The sequence below is a fragment of the Calonectris borealis genome, chromosome 3 (genome assembly GCF_964195595.1).
Source record: "Calonectris borealis chromosome 3, bCalBor7.hap1.2, whole genome shotgun sequence".
Lineage (NCBI taxonomy): Eukaryota > Metazoa > Chordata > Aves > Procellariiformes > Procellariidae > Calonectris > Calonectris borealis.
The window spans coordinates 84962042-84981408 of record NC_134314.1 but is presented as its reverse complement, the minus strand read 5'-3'; the positions used below and the strand labels follow the sequence as shown (position 1 = coordinate 84981408).

The 19367-nt window shown below is 42.0% G+C and overlaps 1 protein-coding gene across 5 annotated transcripts in view; it reads left to right on the top strand.

The window, feature by feature from the left end:
* Positions 1-1567: 1567 nt before the first annotated feature.
* B3GALNT2 (beta-1,3-N-acetylgalactosaminyltransferase 2) overlaps positions 1568-19367 on the top strand; it is a 28302-nt gene continuing 10502 nt past the window's right edge. For 2 of the 5 annotated variants that reach the window (XM_075146481.1, XM_075146483.1), the window contains exons 1-5: positions 1569-1783; positions 11795-11942; positions 13163-13263; positions 13989-14182; positions 15568-15663. In XM_075146481.1, coding sequence (XP_075002582.1) covers positions 1681-1783; positions 11795-11942; positions 13163-13263; positions 13989-14182; positions 15568-15663 — 642 coding nt within the window. In that variant the 5' untranslated portion in view covers positions 1569-1680. Of the gene's footprint in view, positions 1865-11794; positions 11943-13162; positions 13264-13988; positions 14183-15567; positions 15664-19367 lie in introns of all 5 variants that reach the window. The other 3 variants (XM_075146482.1, XM_075146479.1, XM_075146480.1) reach the window with 3 other exon arrangements.

Genomic DNA, 19367 nt, shown 5'->3' with positions numbered 1-19367 from the left:
TTAGCACTGTTATTTGTTGACAAATACACACTCAATTGCATATTAAATATGTGTAAGTATGCAAACAAACTAAAGTCCATGTATTTCCAAAACATTTTCCTTTTGCTGTTTAAACTCAATATATAAGGTTAAAGTCATTGGTTTTCCTTTTCCTAATAACTCACTCCAGTTGATGAAAAACGAATCTTAATTAAGCTGTTTGAAAGAACTTTAAGCGTTTTCCAAACACTTGTCACCGCTTGGGGATTTTCAAAAGCAGATTTTAGTCCTCTTTTCCTAAGCACTCAATCCTTTCTTTCAATCATACTTCATACATATCAAGTTCTTTTACTAAATTACCTGTTTCTGATAGAATAGCATCAGTAAGCGTTCATTTAAGCCTTATGGCTATCACACATAAACTTCTAGTGTATACATTAACTTCTGAGAAGCCTCTGCTTATTTATCCACATCACTTTTTTTCAGGTAGATTCACCCTACAGGAGTCCAAGAAACATTTCTCTTTGTTATCTGTGTTCAGAGGGACCAGACACAAGTAACTTCTCAAGGTGCTGATAATCTTATGCTCTCCTCCATCCAATCCTATTTAAACCTCTTTAGCCAGCGTGGGGTTCTGCAGACAGTTGCCCTCTTGGCGGGTCAGCCTGTAGCCACCCAGCTTCTCGAAGTGGTGGCAGTGGGTAAGATGCGAAGCTGAGCTGGGACTATTAACATCTCATAAAATACTTCTGCAAGAACAAGAACGCTACTGTCAATTCTTGGCCATGATCCAGTCGCAGTTAAGGACACTTTGATGGTCTAAAATTCCCCCTGGAATTTCAGTCAAATAACACGTTCCTTGCTGGAATAAAATACTCCAGGAACAGTTTGTAATGCCGTTGCAGTTTTTTGCCAAAGCGAAGCACACTCTCCTCCTTATTGGATCAGTACAGGATTGTTCTGGAAAGCTGTTTCGTTACTATACGATGACTTTTTAGAAGGGGCATTAAGCAGATCATCGTAATAAAGACTAATCGGGGAAGGACTTCCCCCTCGCCGGTGCCGCGGCGCAGGCCCGCGCCTCAGCCCTCTGCCCCGGCTGGGCCACGCTGCACAGCAGCAGCAGCCGCGGGCACGGCCAGCCCGGCGGGAGGCGAGGCCGGCGGCGGGGGCCCGAGGGCAGCCCGGGCGGTCACCGGAGAAGCCCCGCGGCGCCCCAAAGGGGAGCAGTCCGTAAGGATACCGTGCTGCTACCGCCCGCCGGCGACTCTCCCCCTCCCCCGACGTCCTCGCTTCCCTGCCATGTAAAACTTGAGGTAAAGCCGTGCTTCCTCCGGTTTTCCCCGCGGGGGAGGACGCCCGCTCGGCTCTCCCCGCCGAGCAGCCCCAGCCGCCGCCCCGCCGTGCGCGGCAGACCCGGCCCAGCTCGCCTCAGCCTCCCGGCGCCGCGCCGCGCCGCACCGCGGCATTGTGGGGGCTGTAGGCGGCCGCCGCCGCCGCCCGCGCCGGCGCTGCCCGCCGGGACTGGGGCGGGACTGCAGCTCCCGGCGGCCGCGGGGCAGCGGAGCCTGGCCAGGCCGAGCGGCGGCGGCGGCGGCGGCGGCGCGGGGAGGAGCCGCGGCCGGCCGAGGCGGCTCGTCGCCTCGGCGGCGCTGGGAGAGGCCGGCGCGGAGGGGAAGGAGCTGGCTGCGGCGGCGGCCAATGCGAAACTGGCTGGTGCTGCTGTGCCCCTGTGCGGTCGGGGTCGCGCTGCACCTCTGGCTGCTGCTCAGCTGCTCCGGCGGCCCCGGGAGGCACCCGGCAGGTAGGGAAGGGGCAGGCGGCGGGGTCAGCCCGGGGCACAGGCACCGCGGGCGGGCGGGGCTCCCCCACCCCCAGGAGCTTGGTGAGGAGAGATCGCGGGCAGCAGGGCTGGCGGGGCAGGGCGCTTGTGGGGCTGGGGAGACGGAGGTGGGTGCGTCGGCCCGCGGGTGTCTGGGGCAGTTAACGGGGCCGGGAGGCGAGAAGCCGCTCGGCGGCGGCCCCGGGGAGCGGCCCGCGCGTGCTGCCGCGCGGGGAAGGGGAGAGGGGGGAGGCCAGGCCGTGGCCGTTAAACGGTCGGGGCCATCCCCCCGCTGCGTTACGCCGCGACAGTGCCGGCGTTTCTGTGGCTGTGGGCAGCGCTTCTACCGGCGGGTCTGCCTGCCGGCTGCCGGGCTCGGGGGGAGCCCGTCGGGGGAAAGCGCCCGGAGTGCCTGTGTGGGATCATCGGGAGGTAACGACTCGTTACGTCGAGCTGTGGAGAGCAGCGCCGGTTCCGCGACTTAAACTGGAGGTACCGACCGCGGTCGCAGCTTTCTGTGGGGCAGCAGCCCCTTCTGAAAACCCCTGCGCCACGGGTGCCCTCCCGCTCCCACTGAGGTGGGTGTGCAGGGAAGAAACTCCCACCGATTTCACTTGTCGTCCCCAGTCCTAGGAATAGTTCTTTGCACTGTGCCGTGTTTGCCTTAGCAGTCTTTAAAACTCCTATGGTGCCAAAAGCTATTCGTAGGATCGGGTATGATCCGACACAAGTGAAATCAGACCCCTAAGGGCTTACGTTGCACTCTTCATACAACCAATTGTAGTTTTTCAGGCTGCAAATCTGCATGCCTGGTAGAAACAGGCATCTGTTGGAACAGAAACTTTTGTCAGCTTTTGTAATAGGTGCTGTTTGAGAACATTGAGAAATACTCTACAGGACATCTGAAAAAATGTTAAGGAAAAAATGGTAGTTTTTTACTTGAGATCTGCTTAGAACTCTGTTTAGCAACCCAGTAGCCTGTTCACTAACAAAGCCACACCTTGTGACCGGTGCCAGTTCCCTGTGCAAAGTGTGCACAACTGTGAGGCAACGAGAGTCTGCTGATTTCCAGTGGTAATTAATAATGCAGGCGTGAAAGGAGCGAGGTCAGTGCATTTGCATGGTCTGAAGGCCACAGAGTTGTATGGGTGTCTCTGCTCTGTGTCTGTATTCTGGCCATATGCAAATGAGCAGTGGTCACACTTGAATCGTAAAAGAACGGGAGTTCTAGTTGTTAGCCTGAAGTGCGTTTCAATTGCGTGGTTCATTTTGTTCCTCACCTTTCACAGTGCTGCTTTTGTAACTTCAGTGCATTAATTTGGTGTTGGAAGTGGCAATGTGGAATCTTATGATGCCCTTTCTTACAGAAATCTGTTTTCCACTAACAAACATTTCTAAAGAAAATCTGGAAGTTTCTCAGTTGGAGAGGGAGAGAAGAAGCTTTGCTCTTCAGAGATTCGCTGTTTCAAGCAATTATTATTGGAGTTTTTGTTTGTTACTGTGAAACTATGTTGCATTGGATAATGTTAGAATAACTAGGATAAAAAAAAAGTGCTTTTTTTAATACTGAAAGAGTAAGTGTACATTTTGTTTGTACAAGGGTTATTTAGTTGTAACCTATTGAGTAATGTATTCACACTGAGGAGAGAAAAACTGATGCCCCTTATAAAAAGAGAACTTCCACCATCCGTTGGAAAATGCTCAATGCTATACATGTGCTGTCTCTTCGTGGGCCTGATCCTTACATGATAATTTAAGGAAGCGCCTGTCTCTTAGCCTTCAAAGTACTGTGAAATGTACAAGCTGTAGCTATGGCTGCCTTGACAGAGGAAAGAAGGATGAGCTAAGGGACCTCTTTTATCTCTGATGTCCTCTGTGTTATATTTTTTATTATTCAGAGTGTTTTAGGAACATTAATGAATTCATATACAAGAGTAAGAAATGTCCCTATTTATTAAAAGGCTTCTTGAAGCTGAAACTATTTAAAAGGATCTAGTATTGCCTGATAAAGCCAGTCTCTTGTTTCATTTGATTATTGATTTTTTTTTGTTTTGTTTTGTTTACTGCTTCAGCAGTTCTACTACCTGGAATCACTGGTATGAATAAAAATTAAATCTGATCATGGGACAGTGTTTTATAATAGCTGTGACATAAAAATGCATTATTTGTGTATTCTTTGGTATTTCTGTGTAGTGTCTGTGTATCTCAACAGTTGTGTAGTGTCTCAACGGTTGCAAAATTAGAGACTAGTGGAGGTCAAAGGCAGAGCGAACAATTCTATTTCTTGAGGAGTTTAATTCCCCTCTCATCACGCACACACACACAAATGGAAGTTTGTTAAAAAGTTGATAACCTGTTTTAGTGATTAATTACCTTGACATCATTGGCTCTTTAACACAAGACTGGAATAGACATCTCTGGCCATCAATTCTGGCCATCAATTACTTTTTTTAATAAGCAATTCTTGATCTCTGTCTTAAAATGGCAGCTGGGCAGCCTACATTTATTTAGTGAAGGGTTGGCGTGGCTTTTTGTTTGTTCACTTGGATTCCTAGCAGTCATAGGAAGAGGCTGTTCCAGAAGCTTGTTGTCCTGGTTAGAAGTGTTTCCTCATTTCTGGCCTAAACTTACTTGCAACTGGTTTATGCCCTTCTGTTCTTAAGCCTTTCAGTTAAAAGGGTCTTTCTCCACCTTCAAGTACACCTCCATCATGTAACCATAGAGATCAAGGGTGTCTGTTTCAAACCTTTGCTTTCTTAAGCTGAGCAATTCAGGTACTTCTGAATTCCATTTCTGGAAAGCAGTGCATTTTTGTGGTCAATAGGTCAGCTGATTTTAAACAGCGTTCCAGTCTTCACTCATTCCGTCTACTTCCCTTCTTCTATTGGAAGTACCTCCTTTAATAAAACCTTCTTCTTAACTACCCCATGTGAAAGGCCTGTAGTCTGCCTGCACGCTGTGGCCCTCAGTTGCGTCTCTCCCTGTGCAGTATTCTGACATTCTCTGTGTTCATGATCACTTTCACCTCGGTGTCACAGAAGACAGTGCACTTCTTGTAGGCAGTACTCATTAATTGGAAAATAAAAATAGGATCAGTTCTGAGACCAAAAGCACTGGCCTTTGCTTCAGTGTCCTGACTTTGGTGGCTCCCTGCTTTCTTTTTGTTTATCAGTTAATGGTATTGTAATTCATACTTCTGAGCAAGACTTGTGCAAGAACGTGCTTTTAGGTTTAATTGAAGTCCTTGTCTAACTAGTTACAAACAAGTGCTATCCAAAGGAAGTTCGTGGATAGGAAGCTTTAGTTAATTTTTGTAAAAATCTCAGATAAATGCTAATTATAAAATGACCTCAGAAACTTGAGAAAGAACAGACAGACCTCCTTTTAGCACTCCAGGTGGATTAATTGCTAACTCTGTGTTTTAATTGATGGCACAAGTCTTCTTGAGTAGGAAATTACTCATTGTAGGGCTTCAGTTACAGTGCCTAATCAGAAAGCCCCACACATTCAATGTAATATGCTGCTACTTTGCTGATGCTAATGCCCTTTAAGATGTTATTCCTGCTACATTTCTGGGGGTGTGTGGCAGCTAAGAATTGGCCCTTTTGGTTTTGTTAGAGTCAGTCTTTAACTCGTGAATAATTACGCAAGAGATTAAAACCCACCATTTTCTAGCAACTGCTTGTATGCCATCTGTTGTCCTGTGGTTCAGCATGTACTTCTTCAGGCACTGGCCTAACGCAACCATATACAGGGGTGGTTAGGCTGGCGTTTAGTGATCTGCTTTGCAGTATTAGGGCTGTCCCCTTCACGGAGCAGCCTGTGTACATGACAGGTGAGAGAGGAGGGAGAGCTTAACCTGCTTTTGGCGTTTCATTACTGAAATAACAAAATGTAGAATCAACGTCTGAGGTTATGAGTGACGCCGTGCTCTGTAAGGAGAAATTCTGGCAAAATGTGATACTTTCTTAAGAAAAGATGTTGTTTGAAATCTGTTAAGCCTGTCTGTCAGGGAGTAGTATGTTGCTTGGTCACTGTTATTTCATCTTGTGTAAGCATGTAAAGGCTAATAGGCTGATGGCCTTTAAAATTGAAACCTTCCGTCAAGAGGTCAGGTTTGGCATTGGCAGTAGCTGTGCAGTTCTGCCTAAAGTGCCAGTTGTTCCTCAGCCTTGATCTCTGAGATCTTACTATACCATTGTTTTCCAGGGATGGGCCATCCCCCCCCCCAAAAACAACCCCCTCAGCTTTGATAGGCATGAAATAATTGACAAAGAATCCACAACAAAGCTGACAGTATTTTCCAACTGAATTGGGATTTTTTTAGAGTTTGCAGTTATTCTATGGACTGATGTTTGAGACACGGCAAGCTACTAACGAGCAGCACTGGAGTTGCATTTTTGCGTTTTGGCGTTGGCGCAGGGGGCAAAGAGTACCAGTTCTGCCAGAGTTGGAGAGTGTGGTTTGTGGCTGAAGGAAGCTCTTCACTCGTTCTCTTCTAAATTGCACACTGAGTAGAACAGCCGGAAGGGAGCAAGTAGCCTTCTTCGGGAGCTTTTGTTCCATGGCATCAGGGATTGGTAACTACTTTTCAAAGGATAAAGGTGCTGTGCTTCCCCCCCCCCAAAAAAAAGTATCAGTTTCAGTGTTGCAAAAAGCATTTGCTTTATTCCTTTTGTGTCTATGCTTCTGATACTTTGGCTGTTGTTCCCAGATTTGTCTAGAAGTGTGCAAGTGGTGTATCATTAGTGGTGTTTAGAGCACCATCATCCCACCAGTATTACTACTGTCTCTTTGCAACTCAGAAGGACCCTACTGTTCTATTTCTTTAAGGAAATGCTGTTGATGTTATTAAAAAAAAAAAATAAATCTGCCTACAGAGATTTTCCTCTTTGAATCTGTAAAGCTTGTTTAAAAGCTTGTCTAAAGGCTTGTCTGTCTCAAGGAGCACTGTGCTCCTGCAGCAGCCAGGGGTGAACATCTTGGTGATTTTTAGCTCTGGTATAAAGTAGGTACTGCAGGGGGGTCATGTAGCTCTGCTTGCAGAGAAACCTGTAATGCAGATGAGCTATAGCAGATTACTTTAAGTGAAGAAGATTAGAGAGGGAGAAAGAGCGGTTTTTGCTCTTTGGTTTGTTCTTTTTCTGCGTGTGTCAGCATTCTGTGGATACAAACCTTCTTTATATTCAGTTAATTCCTTCTTCCGTGTTTGTTTGGGTCTTTCACAAAGTAGTACAGAAGAAAGAGAAAGGCATTTAAAAACGGGAATATGGTTGCAAAGTCACAAGAATAGGCAGAGATAACAACCTGGAATGTGTGGGAGTTTTTTTGGGGGAGGGGGTGGAGTTCCTTTTTAGTTTTATCGTATAAAGTGGATGAGTTGAGAATATTCTTAATAACTTCTGCCTGGTCTACTTAGTTCCATTCATGGGTTGGCAGCTGCATTCATCAAAGGTAGCTGCATGAGTAGCAGAAGACACAAAGCCCAGCCTTCTGTGGAGCTCATTTACTCTAGCAGTCGCCAGTGGAGGTTCTCTGGTGCCTGATAGTGCAGGTAAGCCTACACTGCTGTGTTTCTTAGTGCGGGCACTAACAGGGAGTCTTTTCTCTGTCCAGTTCCATGAAACGTGGGAACTTAATCACTTTGGGGACTGCACACTATGTCAAACTTGACTGAAAATGACTGGCAAATTTAGTAGTTGGTAGGGAACTCATCAATAGAGATATGTGCAACAAGATCATATTTACCTCATTTATTGACAAAATCAAGCTAAATGATCTCTCAATCTTTTCATCTCCTTATAATGACAGTAAATATAATTAACAGCTTAACTTGACATTTTACTTGACAGTCAGTCTCACAGGAAGAAGAAATGCATGTTAATCTTTGTCGTTTGGGATTTTGAAAAACTTCAGGAGGTGTTGACTGCTGCTGAGGTGGTTAAAATCTGACCAGGGCCAGCAGACTGCCTGTCAGCAGTGACCTCTTTCCATGGCCCACTCAGCGGGAGACACATCTCTGCATCTTTACCCTTGTTTTCTAAGGGCATAGGTTTGTGCTCTATATACGCACTTGTTTACCTCTTCCTGCGTCTCTCCCTAACTTTGATCTGTTGGTAGTTCTCAGTCAAGCTTGACAGACAGGTGGAGGTCCCAAAGACCAGCGTTTTCACCAAGTTTCATGAAAATTGGTGACCAAGAATCCTGTGAAAGCTTACTGCAGCTCATACTGAGGTGAAAAACTGTACGTGTATGGTCAGACATCAGACAATTATGTGGGAACCTGTCCTTACAAATACCCCAGCCCAAGAAAGCTTCAGTAGGAGCTTGTTATTAACCATGTGACACAAGGCTCTGGCAGGGCTGGACTTCAGTAATCTTAGAGCTGACGGAAGTACTCCTTACAGTTGCTGGACAGAATTAAATGGATCTCAGCAGCTGAGAGAGGGCTGCTTCCTTTCATGTTTTTGTAGCTTTTGCTGTGGGTTAACAGCCTCAAGCAAAACAGCAAAGTGAAGGCAATTTTCTTCCTAAAAGAGTGTAGGGTAGGCATTGCACATTTGGCTACTTATGTTCCATTGAGAAGTCTTGGGCTCTGTGATGCAACTGCGATGCAGCTTTAAGACAGAATTCAAAAGCAATGCAACTAGTGATAGTGTGACCTTTGAATTGGAAAGGCTTCCTCTCCTTCTACATCCCTTCGGTTAGTAACACTTTCAGGATTTATCTTGGAAAGTGGTATGTAGCTTTTTTCTCTTCCCCCCTTGCCCCCAACTTTACAGGTTTTTTTTGTCTTTGTAATTGGAAAATTTAAAGGCTTAATTATCTTGCACAACCAGTGCAAGGTAAGAGCGACATAGTATGTATTTTTTAAGCCTATTACCAAGACTTAAAATTTTGGCCTAAGAATGCACAAAAATAGAACATATGATAAATAAGTTTGGTCCCCAGTGGCAAGTATTGATTGCTTGTACAAATATTTTGTTATTATTGACTTGGAGGTCAGCAATGTTTTCTCTTAACTTATGCTGCATCAGAGTATATATATGCACATATCTGAATTATCCTTACAAATGAATAATAGCCTTAGTCTTTTTTTCCCTGGGCCTCTGACTTTATCTCCCCTTTTTTTAATAGTGCTACTTCAGACATGAGACATGAATCTCTTTTCCTGAAAGTTTAGCAAATGTTTTTCCATAGGAAGTTGAAACCTTTGCTAACAAGCAGACACCTTATTCATTAGGTTTTTGTGAAAGTAAGCTTTCTTTTTTTTCACCATTTTCAGTGGTTTTAAAAGTAAAATGGCATAACTCTTGGGACAGAGAAGACAATCTTCTGAATATAGACTGCTGTAATGCTACCTTACTAAGCCTGAAGACAGCCTAAAACAAGAAAGAGCTGTCTGTTCTAAAAGCGGCAGGATATTAATTCTGAAGCATCTGTTACATTAACGTTGTTCCCACGTGAATGGTTCATAAGGAAAAGCTTCACTCATTTTAAAATATAAACTAATTAAAAGTATGTGTATTTGATTTGAGTAGCTTATTTTTAGTTTTTTTTTAATTGATTTAAGCCATCTTAAGCTATTCTGAGTCAAGTCACCCCACAGACTTCTGCTCTTAGTTTTATTTTTCTCTGATTTTGGTTTAATGAAATGGTTCCGCTTCTAATTAAAAGCAATATCTTAAAAACCAAATCTGTGTAAAAATACATCATGTGCAGTCTACAAACATGTTAGTCTTCCTATGAGGTTTGTATCGGAAGGCTTGCAGCTAAGACTGCAGAGGCTGTTTAAAGAATAATCAAAGGATGGAAGGAGAGCCAGGAAAGGAAAGGGACGTGTGAGAAGGAATTATGAGACTATAGAGGAATTTGCTACAATGTTTTAGTCTTATAAACATGTGGCTGTCTCATGTGCCTCTGCTGCCGTGGAGACCTGGGGAATCTTGGCTATGTGATGGCACCTGAAGACATACAGAGCCTCTGGATAGTCGGTATTTACCAGCATAAAGGAAAATGAAAATTGTATTCAAATTGAGCTATATGTTTCACTTACAAGTTTCTTCAGATGTTATATAGGGCAGTAGGTTTGTATTTAGCTCTGTCAGCGAACAAATCGTATTCCTGAACCTTGCCACCAATTCAATGTATGGTTGTTATTAGAGATGTAACAGTTGACTTTAGTGAAAAACTGAGGAATGGAACTAGTGGCTTGCTGCTTGGGCTTTTAAGTCGTTCTGAACATCAGTTGATATAAACTTTCTTAATAGGTTAACGTTCAGCTTAAGTTATTCATAAGCTTGTAGCTGTTGTCAGTACAGATTCATTTAAATAATTGTGGAACTTAACCTTTTTCTTGAAAATCAGTGTTTGCATACTTAGAACTAAAATATTTAGTGGGAAATAGACTGGGAAAGGTTTGTTTGTGGAAACATCGCTCTCTACTTTCCGTGTTCCTTTTACTGTTCTGAGAATCAGTTGCAGAGCACTATTTTATTTGGCTTTGGGACTAGGGACTTAGGTGCAAGCCATTATCAATAGTCCCTAAAGCAAAAAAAAAATTCTGAAATCTCATGATGTTCATTCAGCGTAGAGCAAGGCCAAGGCCTCTCCGTTGCGTACTGCACACTGAAGATGGAATCTCAGGCTGGATGGATATCTGGTGTGATTTGGCACAGCAGTTCTTGTGACAGGTGCTGTGAGGTCCTAGGTGAGCAGTTGTAACAAGACCCATCTATCTTCTCAGTTTCAAAGTGGAGAAAGGAGATGCTGGTACAGAAGGTAGAATCTGGATTATAATTCAACTCTTTCTAGTGGGAGTACACAATACAGACTTGGAGATATTTTTGGTCTCTTTAAAATTAGATTTTAAAAAATCTTGTCAATGCTGTATGCCGTAGTTTAGAAGGCACTCACGTTTACATTTGTTTTCTTTATCTGCAGCCTAATGAAAAAAAAACAGTGAGATGAGAGAAAAGCAATCCTTTGCTAAAGCTAAATATAAATCTCTCTTAACTCTAGAATGTCTGAAATTAAACTATGCAAATTCACTTCAGCTACTTGCCTGAATCTTTGCAGGCTCAGAGCTTCTGAGGTCTCTATCTGGTCATAATCTTCCTTGAAATCAAGTCCAGCTTTCACAATCTATAAATTAAAACAGCACAAGCTAAATCATGGATTACAAGTATTGGCAGGGATGTCCAGCTATGAATAAAGCCAGAGCATTCCCCTGTGTAGGGATGTAACATCCTGTGTGAAGGCAGAGTGGTGTTCAACTTCAAAAGGTTAGAAACGACGGGCCTTGACATACTAGATTGAAATGGTGAGGCAGAAGGGTTGTCTAGCAGTTTTAAAAACAAGGGGGAAAATGGGCATATTTCTGAATCTGACAGACCTTGTTTAAATATGTTTTTTTCTAGGTAGAATAACGGTGAATTCTAATAGTGATGGACTGGTACCAGTGATGACAAGCCCCCAGGCTTTAGGGTGAATCATGCTGGAGGAGGTATCAATGAGCAAGCAGAAGGCCCAGACTATCTCAAGAGTTTTGCAGAGGGAACAGAGGACCTTGTGTCTTGCCCACAAGGTTTCTGATGGCTGGTAGGAAAGAGAAGCCCAGCAAGAGCATGTTCTCAGGGGCCAGTTTGCTCCTAAGACAGGCAGGCAAATATTTAAAGAATGGAAGATTTCAGTCAAAACCAAGGCTTATGTTCTTGCCTGCTTTGTGAGTCACAGTTTCTTAGTTTTGTTTACCTGCAGTGACTTGCTTAGTTCATTGCAGTAAAGTTTTCCTAGATTGCTAGTGAAGGTTTTGACATGTTGAAAATGTTTCCCAGATTGTGAACCAAGAATGCAATAGTAATTGTACTTCTTGGTTTTAGTGTTTCAGGTTCCCAGTACTCTTGCTTTTGAGATGCATTTTAATTATTGCTTGCAACTCAGGCTTGTGATAATACGTGCATATAATACATCTTTTGTCACTTTTATTTCTAGGTCCACTGGCCTTCTTTCCTCAGTGGAAGCTGAAACATTATGATGTTATTGTAGGTGTTTTGTCAGCTCGACACAATCATGAACTGCGCAGTGTTATAAGGAACACTTGGTTCAAGCACCTGAAACAGCATCCTGCACTGAGCCAACGGTAATCTCTAGTGCTTTGTAATTTGGGGCTTTGTGAGGGGCAGTGGGGAAAGGCTATAGTGCTTACATATCTTGATTTAATCCTTTTCTTTTTTTGAAAGTATTTCCTTTTTTTGCTTTATTTGTGAGCATCTTGTACACTGATAATTTTTTTAATTTGCTTAGTAATATGTAAGAATACTGCTTGTTCTGGGCTGGAACTATTTTTTCTACGAGGAATAAAATGTAATTGTTTGTTCACTGCTCTTTGTTTTTGCAATTAGTTGCCTCTGTTCATTAGTGATATATAAGACTTTCCCTTTTTTGTGTTGCAATGTATACTTCGTACAGTATGCAACTTGAAATGCTTAGTAATCCAGAATACTTGAAAGCAGACAGGATCACATTTGGTGAGAGAACCACAAAAAACTCTTACAAGAGCCTCAACTGTAAAGTTCAGGTTTATTTCCCACTGCGCCAGGTACACCAAACTGGTGCAGTGTGAGTGACCAGCAGAACCCTTCCTAATCGCTTGCATAGACCTGACAGTCTACAGACAGCTCTGTTCTTGCTGAGAAAGTTCTGCTGCAGTTCATTCCTGAAAACATTGTCATCTTGATAGGCCTCACATCTTGGTACCTGCCTTGCACTGAAAGCGTGCAGTTTGGAGTGAAGCATAGCTACTTCAGTCATCTAAAAATGTGACCTTTCATAACTTTTATGGAGTTCAAGGAGGATATTTAGGTGAAAGACTGGACAAAGGTGGATCCTCTTGCTCTTCAAACTGTTTGTTGTCTCCTCACTGTGGCACAACCACGATTGGGGTTGGAAAGAGCAACCTGTTGTTTTGCTACAACCCGAAGTTGAGACATTTCATCATAACGGATAGTTTGGAGTCCTTGAATTAATAACAAAGCCAGGCAGGGAAAGGCAGGGCTTCAGGATCCTTCAGTGTTGCCTTAGGTCTTTCTCTGTTTAGTGTACTGGCTGTCTTGAATTCCATTCCTAGTTGCCAATCTTCCTGCACCCTCATTACGAAATGTGAAGGGCTAATGTGGGTTTGGAATTGAACCCCTATAAGGGGATTAATGTGGTTACTCTACATAGACACCCTCATTGCTGATTTTTAAGAGGTTCAAAATCTTAATCCTGTGAAAGCCAGGCCATTGTGATGAAATAAGTTTATTGAAGGTGGAGGGAGGAGGGAAAAGAACTGGTGTTAATAAAACCAAATTATTTTAGTGTCCTTGTGAAGTTTATAATAGGTGCGCATGGTTGTGCTGTGCCAGTGGAGGACAGAGAAGACCCCTACTCCTGCAAACTTCTGAACATCAGTAACCCAGGTATAGAAATTGTCTTTTAAAAATTCTATGATCTGAACTAGAACTAATCATCTTTCATTATGAGAGTAGTTTGGGGTGCTTATCTGAGACAGCCAGCCTTGAAAATAAAAATTCCTAACTAAAATTGTAAATTCTTCCTGTCACCTTTTTTTTTTCTATTTAATTTTTGTTCTTTAATTGCAAGTTAACTAAGGACTGCTTGGCACTTAAGCTATGATACACCATAAAATGAAACTTCTGTTACTTTCTCTTTGAATGGCAACATCCACTGCTTAACCAATCTCCCACAAATAAATGGTACCTCAGGGCTTAGGGAGGAGATAATGCCAAAAAGTAGGCAGCTGAATTAAGTGGAGGTGTATGCCATTTTGATACATGAAAAATTATTTTAATATGCTAATATAGAGATATTAATGCAATCAAATAGCATTTTTGTCTTCACTCTGTGGATTTATTGTATTTCTAATCTTTTCTCTGTAGATATGTAGGCATTCACTTGCAATTGCTGGTAGCCGGCAGATTGCTGCATCACTCTGAGTTTCTCCTTGCTGCAGTCTGCAGCCAGTTATATTTTCTTCTTCTCCAGCATTTGATTATCCTTGTGCACTTGCAAGTCACGCTAATTAATCAGAATGCTTTACGTCTATCCAGTGTGCTTTGTGTGTGTCCAGTTCAAGAACTATGAAGTCTTCTCACCTTATCTCTGTCCTTTCTTCTTCATACAGTTTTGAATCAGGAAATTGAAGCATTCAGTCTCCCTGAGGATGTACCTTCTGTGCTATCTGAAGATAGAATTGTCAGTGTGAACTTCCGTGTACTTTATCCCATTGTCATTACCAGTCTTGGGGTATTTTATGAGGCTGATGGTGTGGGATTCCAGAGGAACATCACTGTAAAACTGTACCAGGCAGAACATGAGGTAGAGTATTGTAGTTATCTTTTGAAAGTGGACAAAAGCATGTTGTCTCTTTATTGTGGATTAAGTTCTTACAGAAAGCGACATGCTGTGTTGATGATTTAGAAGAGAAGTACTTAACTGACAAGCGTATGAATTATATTTTTGTTCTGTTGCATAGTAAATTTTTATTTCACAGATACACATACACACACACAAAAGATGAAAAGATGAAATTCACAGAGTACTATGAGTTAATTTAAACGCCCTTTTGAAAGAGCACTTAGATCTAATTCCAAGACACAATTTTGATTGCATTTGATGTTCTAAAGTATTGATCGGTATTAAGGAATAAAAAATAAACTGTTATATTATATAACTGAATATATTTAAAACACACGTGCAGAAAGACACATATGGTGCCTTCAAGCAGAGAGATGCAAGACAGCTGTAATTTTTTCTTGTTTGTCTTCTGACAAGGTATTTTGAGATTTCTAGAAACTGGTATTATTTACAGGTATTACTTACAGGTAATAATCAGACTTCAGTGATAATTCCCCCCACTCCCAAGCTGTTATGGGTCTGATAGAATAGCTTAGTACTAACCTGGAGGAAAAAAATCATTGAGCACGATTGTTGCATTTGGTATATTGCATTTATCTCTACCAATAACTTGATAGGCCAATTTCAAGACTTCTGGCTATGCTACAGTAGAAGAAAATTTAAATTTAAGCTAATAATTAAAATTAAGTACAGAAAATACACTGGAATATGGCTTTTATGATGAACTTCCAAAGAGTTGGGTTTATAATAGCAAAAAAAAAAAGTATACTGTAGTCAGGTTTATGTTTGCTAAATGGTAGACTTCTCAACGTAGCCTAATAAATTAATCTGCGTTAGCTTTTTACTTCCAGTGAAGGAGAAAAATTAGTATCATAGGAGTGCTTGGAGACTGTTTTCTGAAGATTGGGAATCCGGCAATGCAGCATCTTTATGTTGGTTGTTGTTATCTAAGAGCTGTTTGGTGGCCTATGTAATATAGTAGCAATTAAGTTTTAGGGGTCAGCATCCTCTGTTGCAATTAATAGTAGTCAGCTATTTAAACAGAAGATAGAAAATCTGTAGACTGGGAGATGAGTCTGAGTCTTCTAGATGATGTGCTCTGTTGTTTGGATTCTAGTTGAACTTGCACTCTTGTTCCATTGTTGCTTGCTTCCACCATATCAATCCGACAGTTGAATTCTGTGGAGTCTGAGAGACTGTTGTGAGAATAAAACTTTCACCAAGTTCTATACAATTAATAAGCCTCTTTCCATTGTAACTAGCAGAGACGATCAAGATTTGCATAATCTCACAGCACTTTTAATGTGTGTTTTGTTTGTTTTTTTCTTCTTTTTTGTTGTTCGCAGGAAGCTCTCTTCAGTGCTCGCTTTAGTCCACCAAGCTGTGGAGTGCAAGTGAACAGATTGTGGTACAAGCCAGTAGAGCAGTTCATTTTGCCAGAGGTATGTGCAGTATTGGAACTGCCTGCAGTTCTTTTCAGTCAGCCAGAGAGACTGACTGATAAAACTGGTCTTTGCTTGAGGCAGAAGAGGGTGAGTGAAAATGTCTAGTTGAGGGGGATATGCTGAAATCCAGAATTTCTTTTTCACCATCTCATTATCACCAGTAGTTATAAAGCAAAAGCCTGAAAACCACAAATTGATTAAAAAATTACATTGGCAAATAGTAGCAATTTCAGAAACCTTTTCAGTTTCTGAGTGAAAATTGTACCTGCTTTGATTCTGTGGGGAGTTTACCAGAGAATGGGACACTTCTTTCTCCCTCCTTTTTCAGACATTAGTACACAAGATAGAGAGCGGAGGATGGCACAGGTTTCTAGAGAAAAAAGGTTTCTGCTTCTGATATCTTGGACTTAACAGCAAGATATTGTGTGTTACATTTGCAATGACAGTATTAGTTGAATAGTTGTAATCAAGAAGCGCTAACTTGAGGGCTGCTGAAATTTTGGTTATTCCTTTTCTGGCAGCACCAGTGAGGAATTGTTCGTTCATTGAACCATGCAAGGAAATAAGAACCAAAACCTCAAGAAGATCTGTAGTAGGGTCTATCTGTAATGTACTAGATGGAGTATGTGGTGCACAGAAGACTGACATTTGGGTTTTTAAAACCTGTCACCATCCTATGGCTGAAGTGTTTTTTTGTTTTGTTTTTTTTTTGTTGTTTTTTTTTTTTTCAAGAGGGTGCCCCTCAGAAGTTTGGGAGAAGACTGCTTTTTCAGCAGTAATGAAAGTGTTGGCGTTCTTGCTTGTCCTGAGATACCATTAGCAAAGCTAACGAGGCAGGGTCTAAAGTCTTTTTTTTTTTTTTAAAAAAAAAAAAAAAATCCTCTTTGGGATTGGGGTGCGGTCCAAGAGTAGGGTTTTGGTATAGGGATATAGAACTTGCTTGTGGCTGCTTAGGAAGGAAGGTGATTAAATACAGAAGGAACAGAATATAGGTAGGAAAAAATGTGATACTGTTACAGTGAAGGTTTAGTGAACCCAAGTTGACTCAGAATGAGAATTTGAGTTCAGCAGACCGTCCCAGGTACAAGGAATTGTTCCCAGTGGACCAGTGATCTCTCACTAGATATGTCAGCTGCCATTTTAGGCTGTTTCCCTTCATTTAAACACTCTCCTATATGACTGGAGCCTTGCTGCTATTTCTGTAAGTTGTCTTTGGGTCTGGATTGTTTTGTTACGCAAGAAATTTTTTTATGAAAGAATGGAGCAAGAGAAGACTGAAGGGGGAGGAGAGGAAATTTGAGGCCAGTTTAATCCCTGATATATTCCCCGGCTCTGTAAGAATGAATGCATTTGGAAACCTGCTCTTTTTAAGGGGAATCTGCAGCTGATTAATTGGTTCTTTAACAGTTTTTACTGAATACTATGCAAGTTTGTTATGCTGGCAGGAGACCTTTTGGGTGAGCAGACCTCTTGCAGTGTTTTGTGCATATGTTTTGACAATCTAATTGGATACCAAAAGGATTCAGTTTTTTTTACTTTTTACCAAATTACTGGATAACCAATACTCTTTTTTAGTATAACATGTAAGCCTTTTCCCTGTAAGATTTTGTTCTGAGATACTAAAATTTTAGACAGTTATATTTTTGCTATAAATGATTGCATTTTTCCTGAAAGACAGATGGGAAGTATTTCATTTAGAAAGGCGGTATTAGTATTCATGTATTTCTTTGTGTGGGCTTCCTTAATCTGATACGTGTCATGCGCTGAATGCTTACAGGATAACATGATGTTTCTAATGTAGATTAATAGGGCTTATGTACAGCATGTAGTCTCCTGTGATACTTAGGATGCTGAACCATACAAGATGATTCAGAGGAGATAGAACGCCCACGTGTTCCTATCTACTTGTTTGAGAGCACTAAATTTAGTGAACTGTTTAATTGTCACAAGATGGTTTCTGAGACAATATCAATTCTCTGCCTTTCCACCTTCAAGAAGTAATGTATTGTACAGACTGCTGAAGAGCTTCATTCATCTTCCAGCTGAAGTGCTGCTCTTTCTGCTCATCTTGGGGAAAGGGAGGGAAATGCAGCATTAGAACAAGCATCTGGCAGGCCAGATTGTCAAAGACAGAATCGATCATTCAGCTTTGGAACGACTGAAAGCGCAGAAGAGCAGAACCACTCGCAGATAACTAAAACTCACCCAGGGGCTCTTGCAGCCAAGTCTTAGCAATGCACTTACATTGTCAAAAAGCCACGGACCACTTGCATGAAAATGGGACTCCGTACTATGCATCCTCTGTATTCCTAATGGGGAGTAATTGGAGAAACAAAAAGCACAGCACTGTTTAACATTAGGAAAGGACTTCGGCAGGGCTGCATTATGTCAGTACACCTGTTCGGTATTCACTGTAAATGCCACTGCGCTCTGGCAGCAACAAGGCTGGAATTTAAATGGGGAAAAACAGATGATGTAGTCTCAGGTGTGCCACTAATGTTTTGCTTTAAGCATTTTTAGGCCTCAGCTTTCATGAAGCAGCTTAGAGTAAGAATAGCTGAAGGCTAAAGTCATTAGAAAATTTGCTTACAAGTCTCTCAACCTGGAAAATAATGATAGTTTGCAAGTTTAGAACACCTTGCACTGAGGTTCACTGGTAATAACTGATTAAGACTCTTGGTACATGTTTGAAGTCAGTATCAGTAGTAATCAGTGGTGGGAATTTTAATGTTTCTGGTTGCTGAGGATGAAAGGACTCTCAGGCTCACTAAACAACCTACCAAAGGTTGTGTCTGTAAACAAGACACAGAAGTGGGATTAGAGCCTAGTCCCTACAGCAAAAAACATTGGAATGGGAGATGGCAGCCACTGCAAATAGAGAAATTGAGCGTGTGGGTTTTACTGTGCAGGGTGTTCAGGGGTCCTGCCACTAAAAAGAGTCTTAGTAGTGGTCCATTTGTTTTGATAACTGACTGTAATTAAACAAACAAGGGGAAAGTATTGAGCGTGCAAGTCAGGCTTGAATAAGCACTGACTAGCTCCATTATTAGATTATAAAGCTGGCATTAGAAGTAATAGATGGGAGACTTCTGAAATACGCAGATGTTACTAAATACTGAGACTGCTGCAGATGTTAAGACTTACTTCTAGAGGAAAGCAAAGAATTAGCTGAACTCTAAGCGTGACTTAATGGTGTGTCAGTAACTGGAGGGTTTCTGGAGAAGGTTTCTGGAGTACAAGGAAGATGAAATGGGGAAGAACTGAGAGGTTAGTATAAGTAAGCAGACTTTCTACAGCACCAGAGATGCATCTACAAATAGTTGAAACAAGTTGTTTCTCTGTTCCAAGGTCCACACTAGCTACCAGTGTTTTTCCTATGAAATTGGGAGAAACAAAACAGAATGCACTGATCTAGCAGTCAGGAGAATAATAACCCTACAAATACTCTATACTACCTTGTCATAAGGTAGTATAAGGTGAAATTGCTTTAAAAAAGTTTAAAAATATACTACAAGCACTCTTACCTGTACAACATACCACTTGTCCCTTTGCATGTTCTGAGGGGTCTTCAGGAAAGTCTTACATAAAATGGGTAATAGTTGGACTGTTAGGTGGATGAGTTTCAAGTTGAGATGAAATGCTTTTAAATGCAAGAATTTACACACACACCATGGAGTGACATAACTTAAATTGACAGTTAA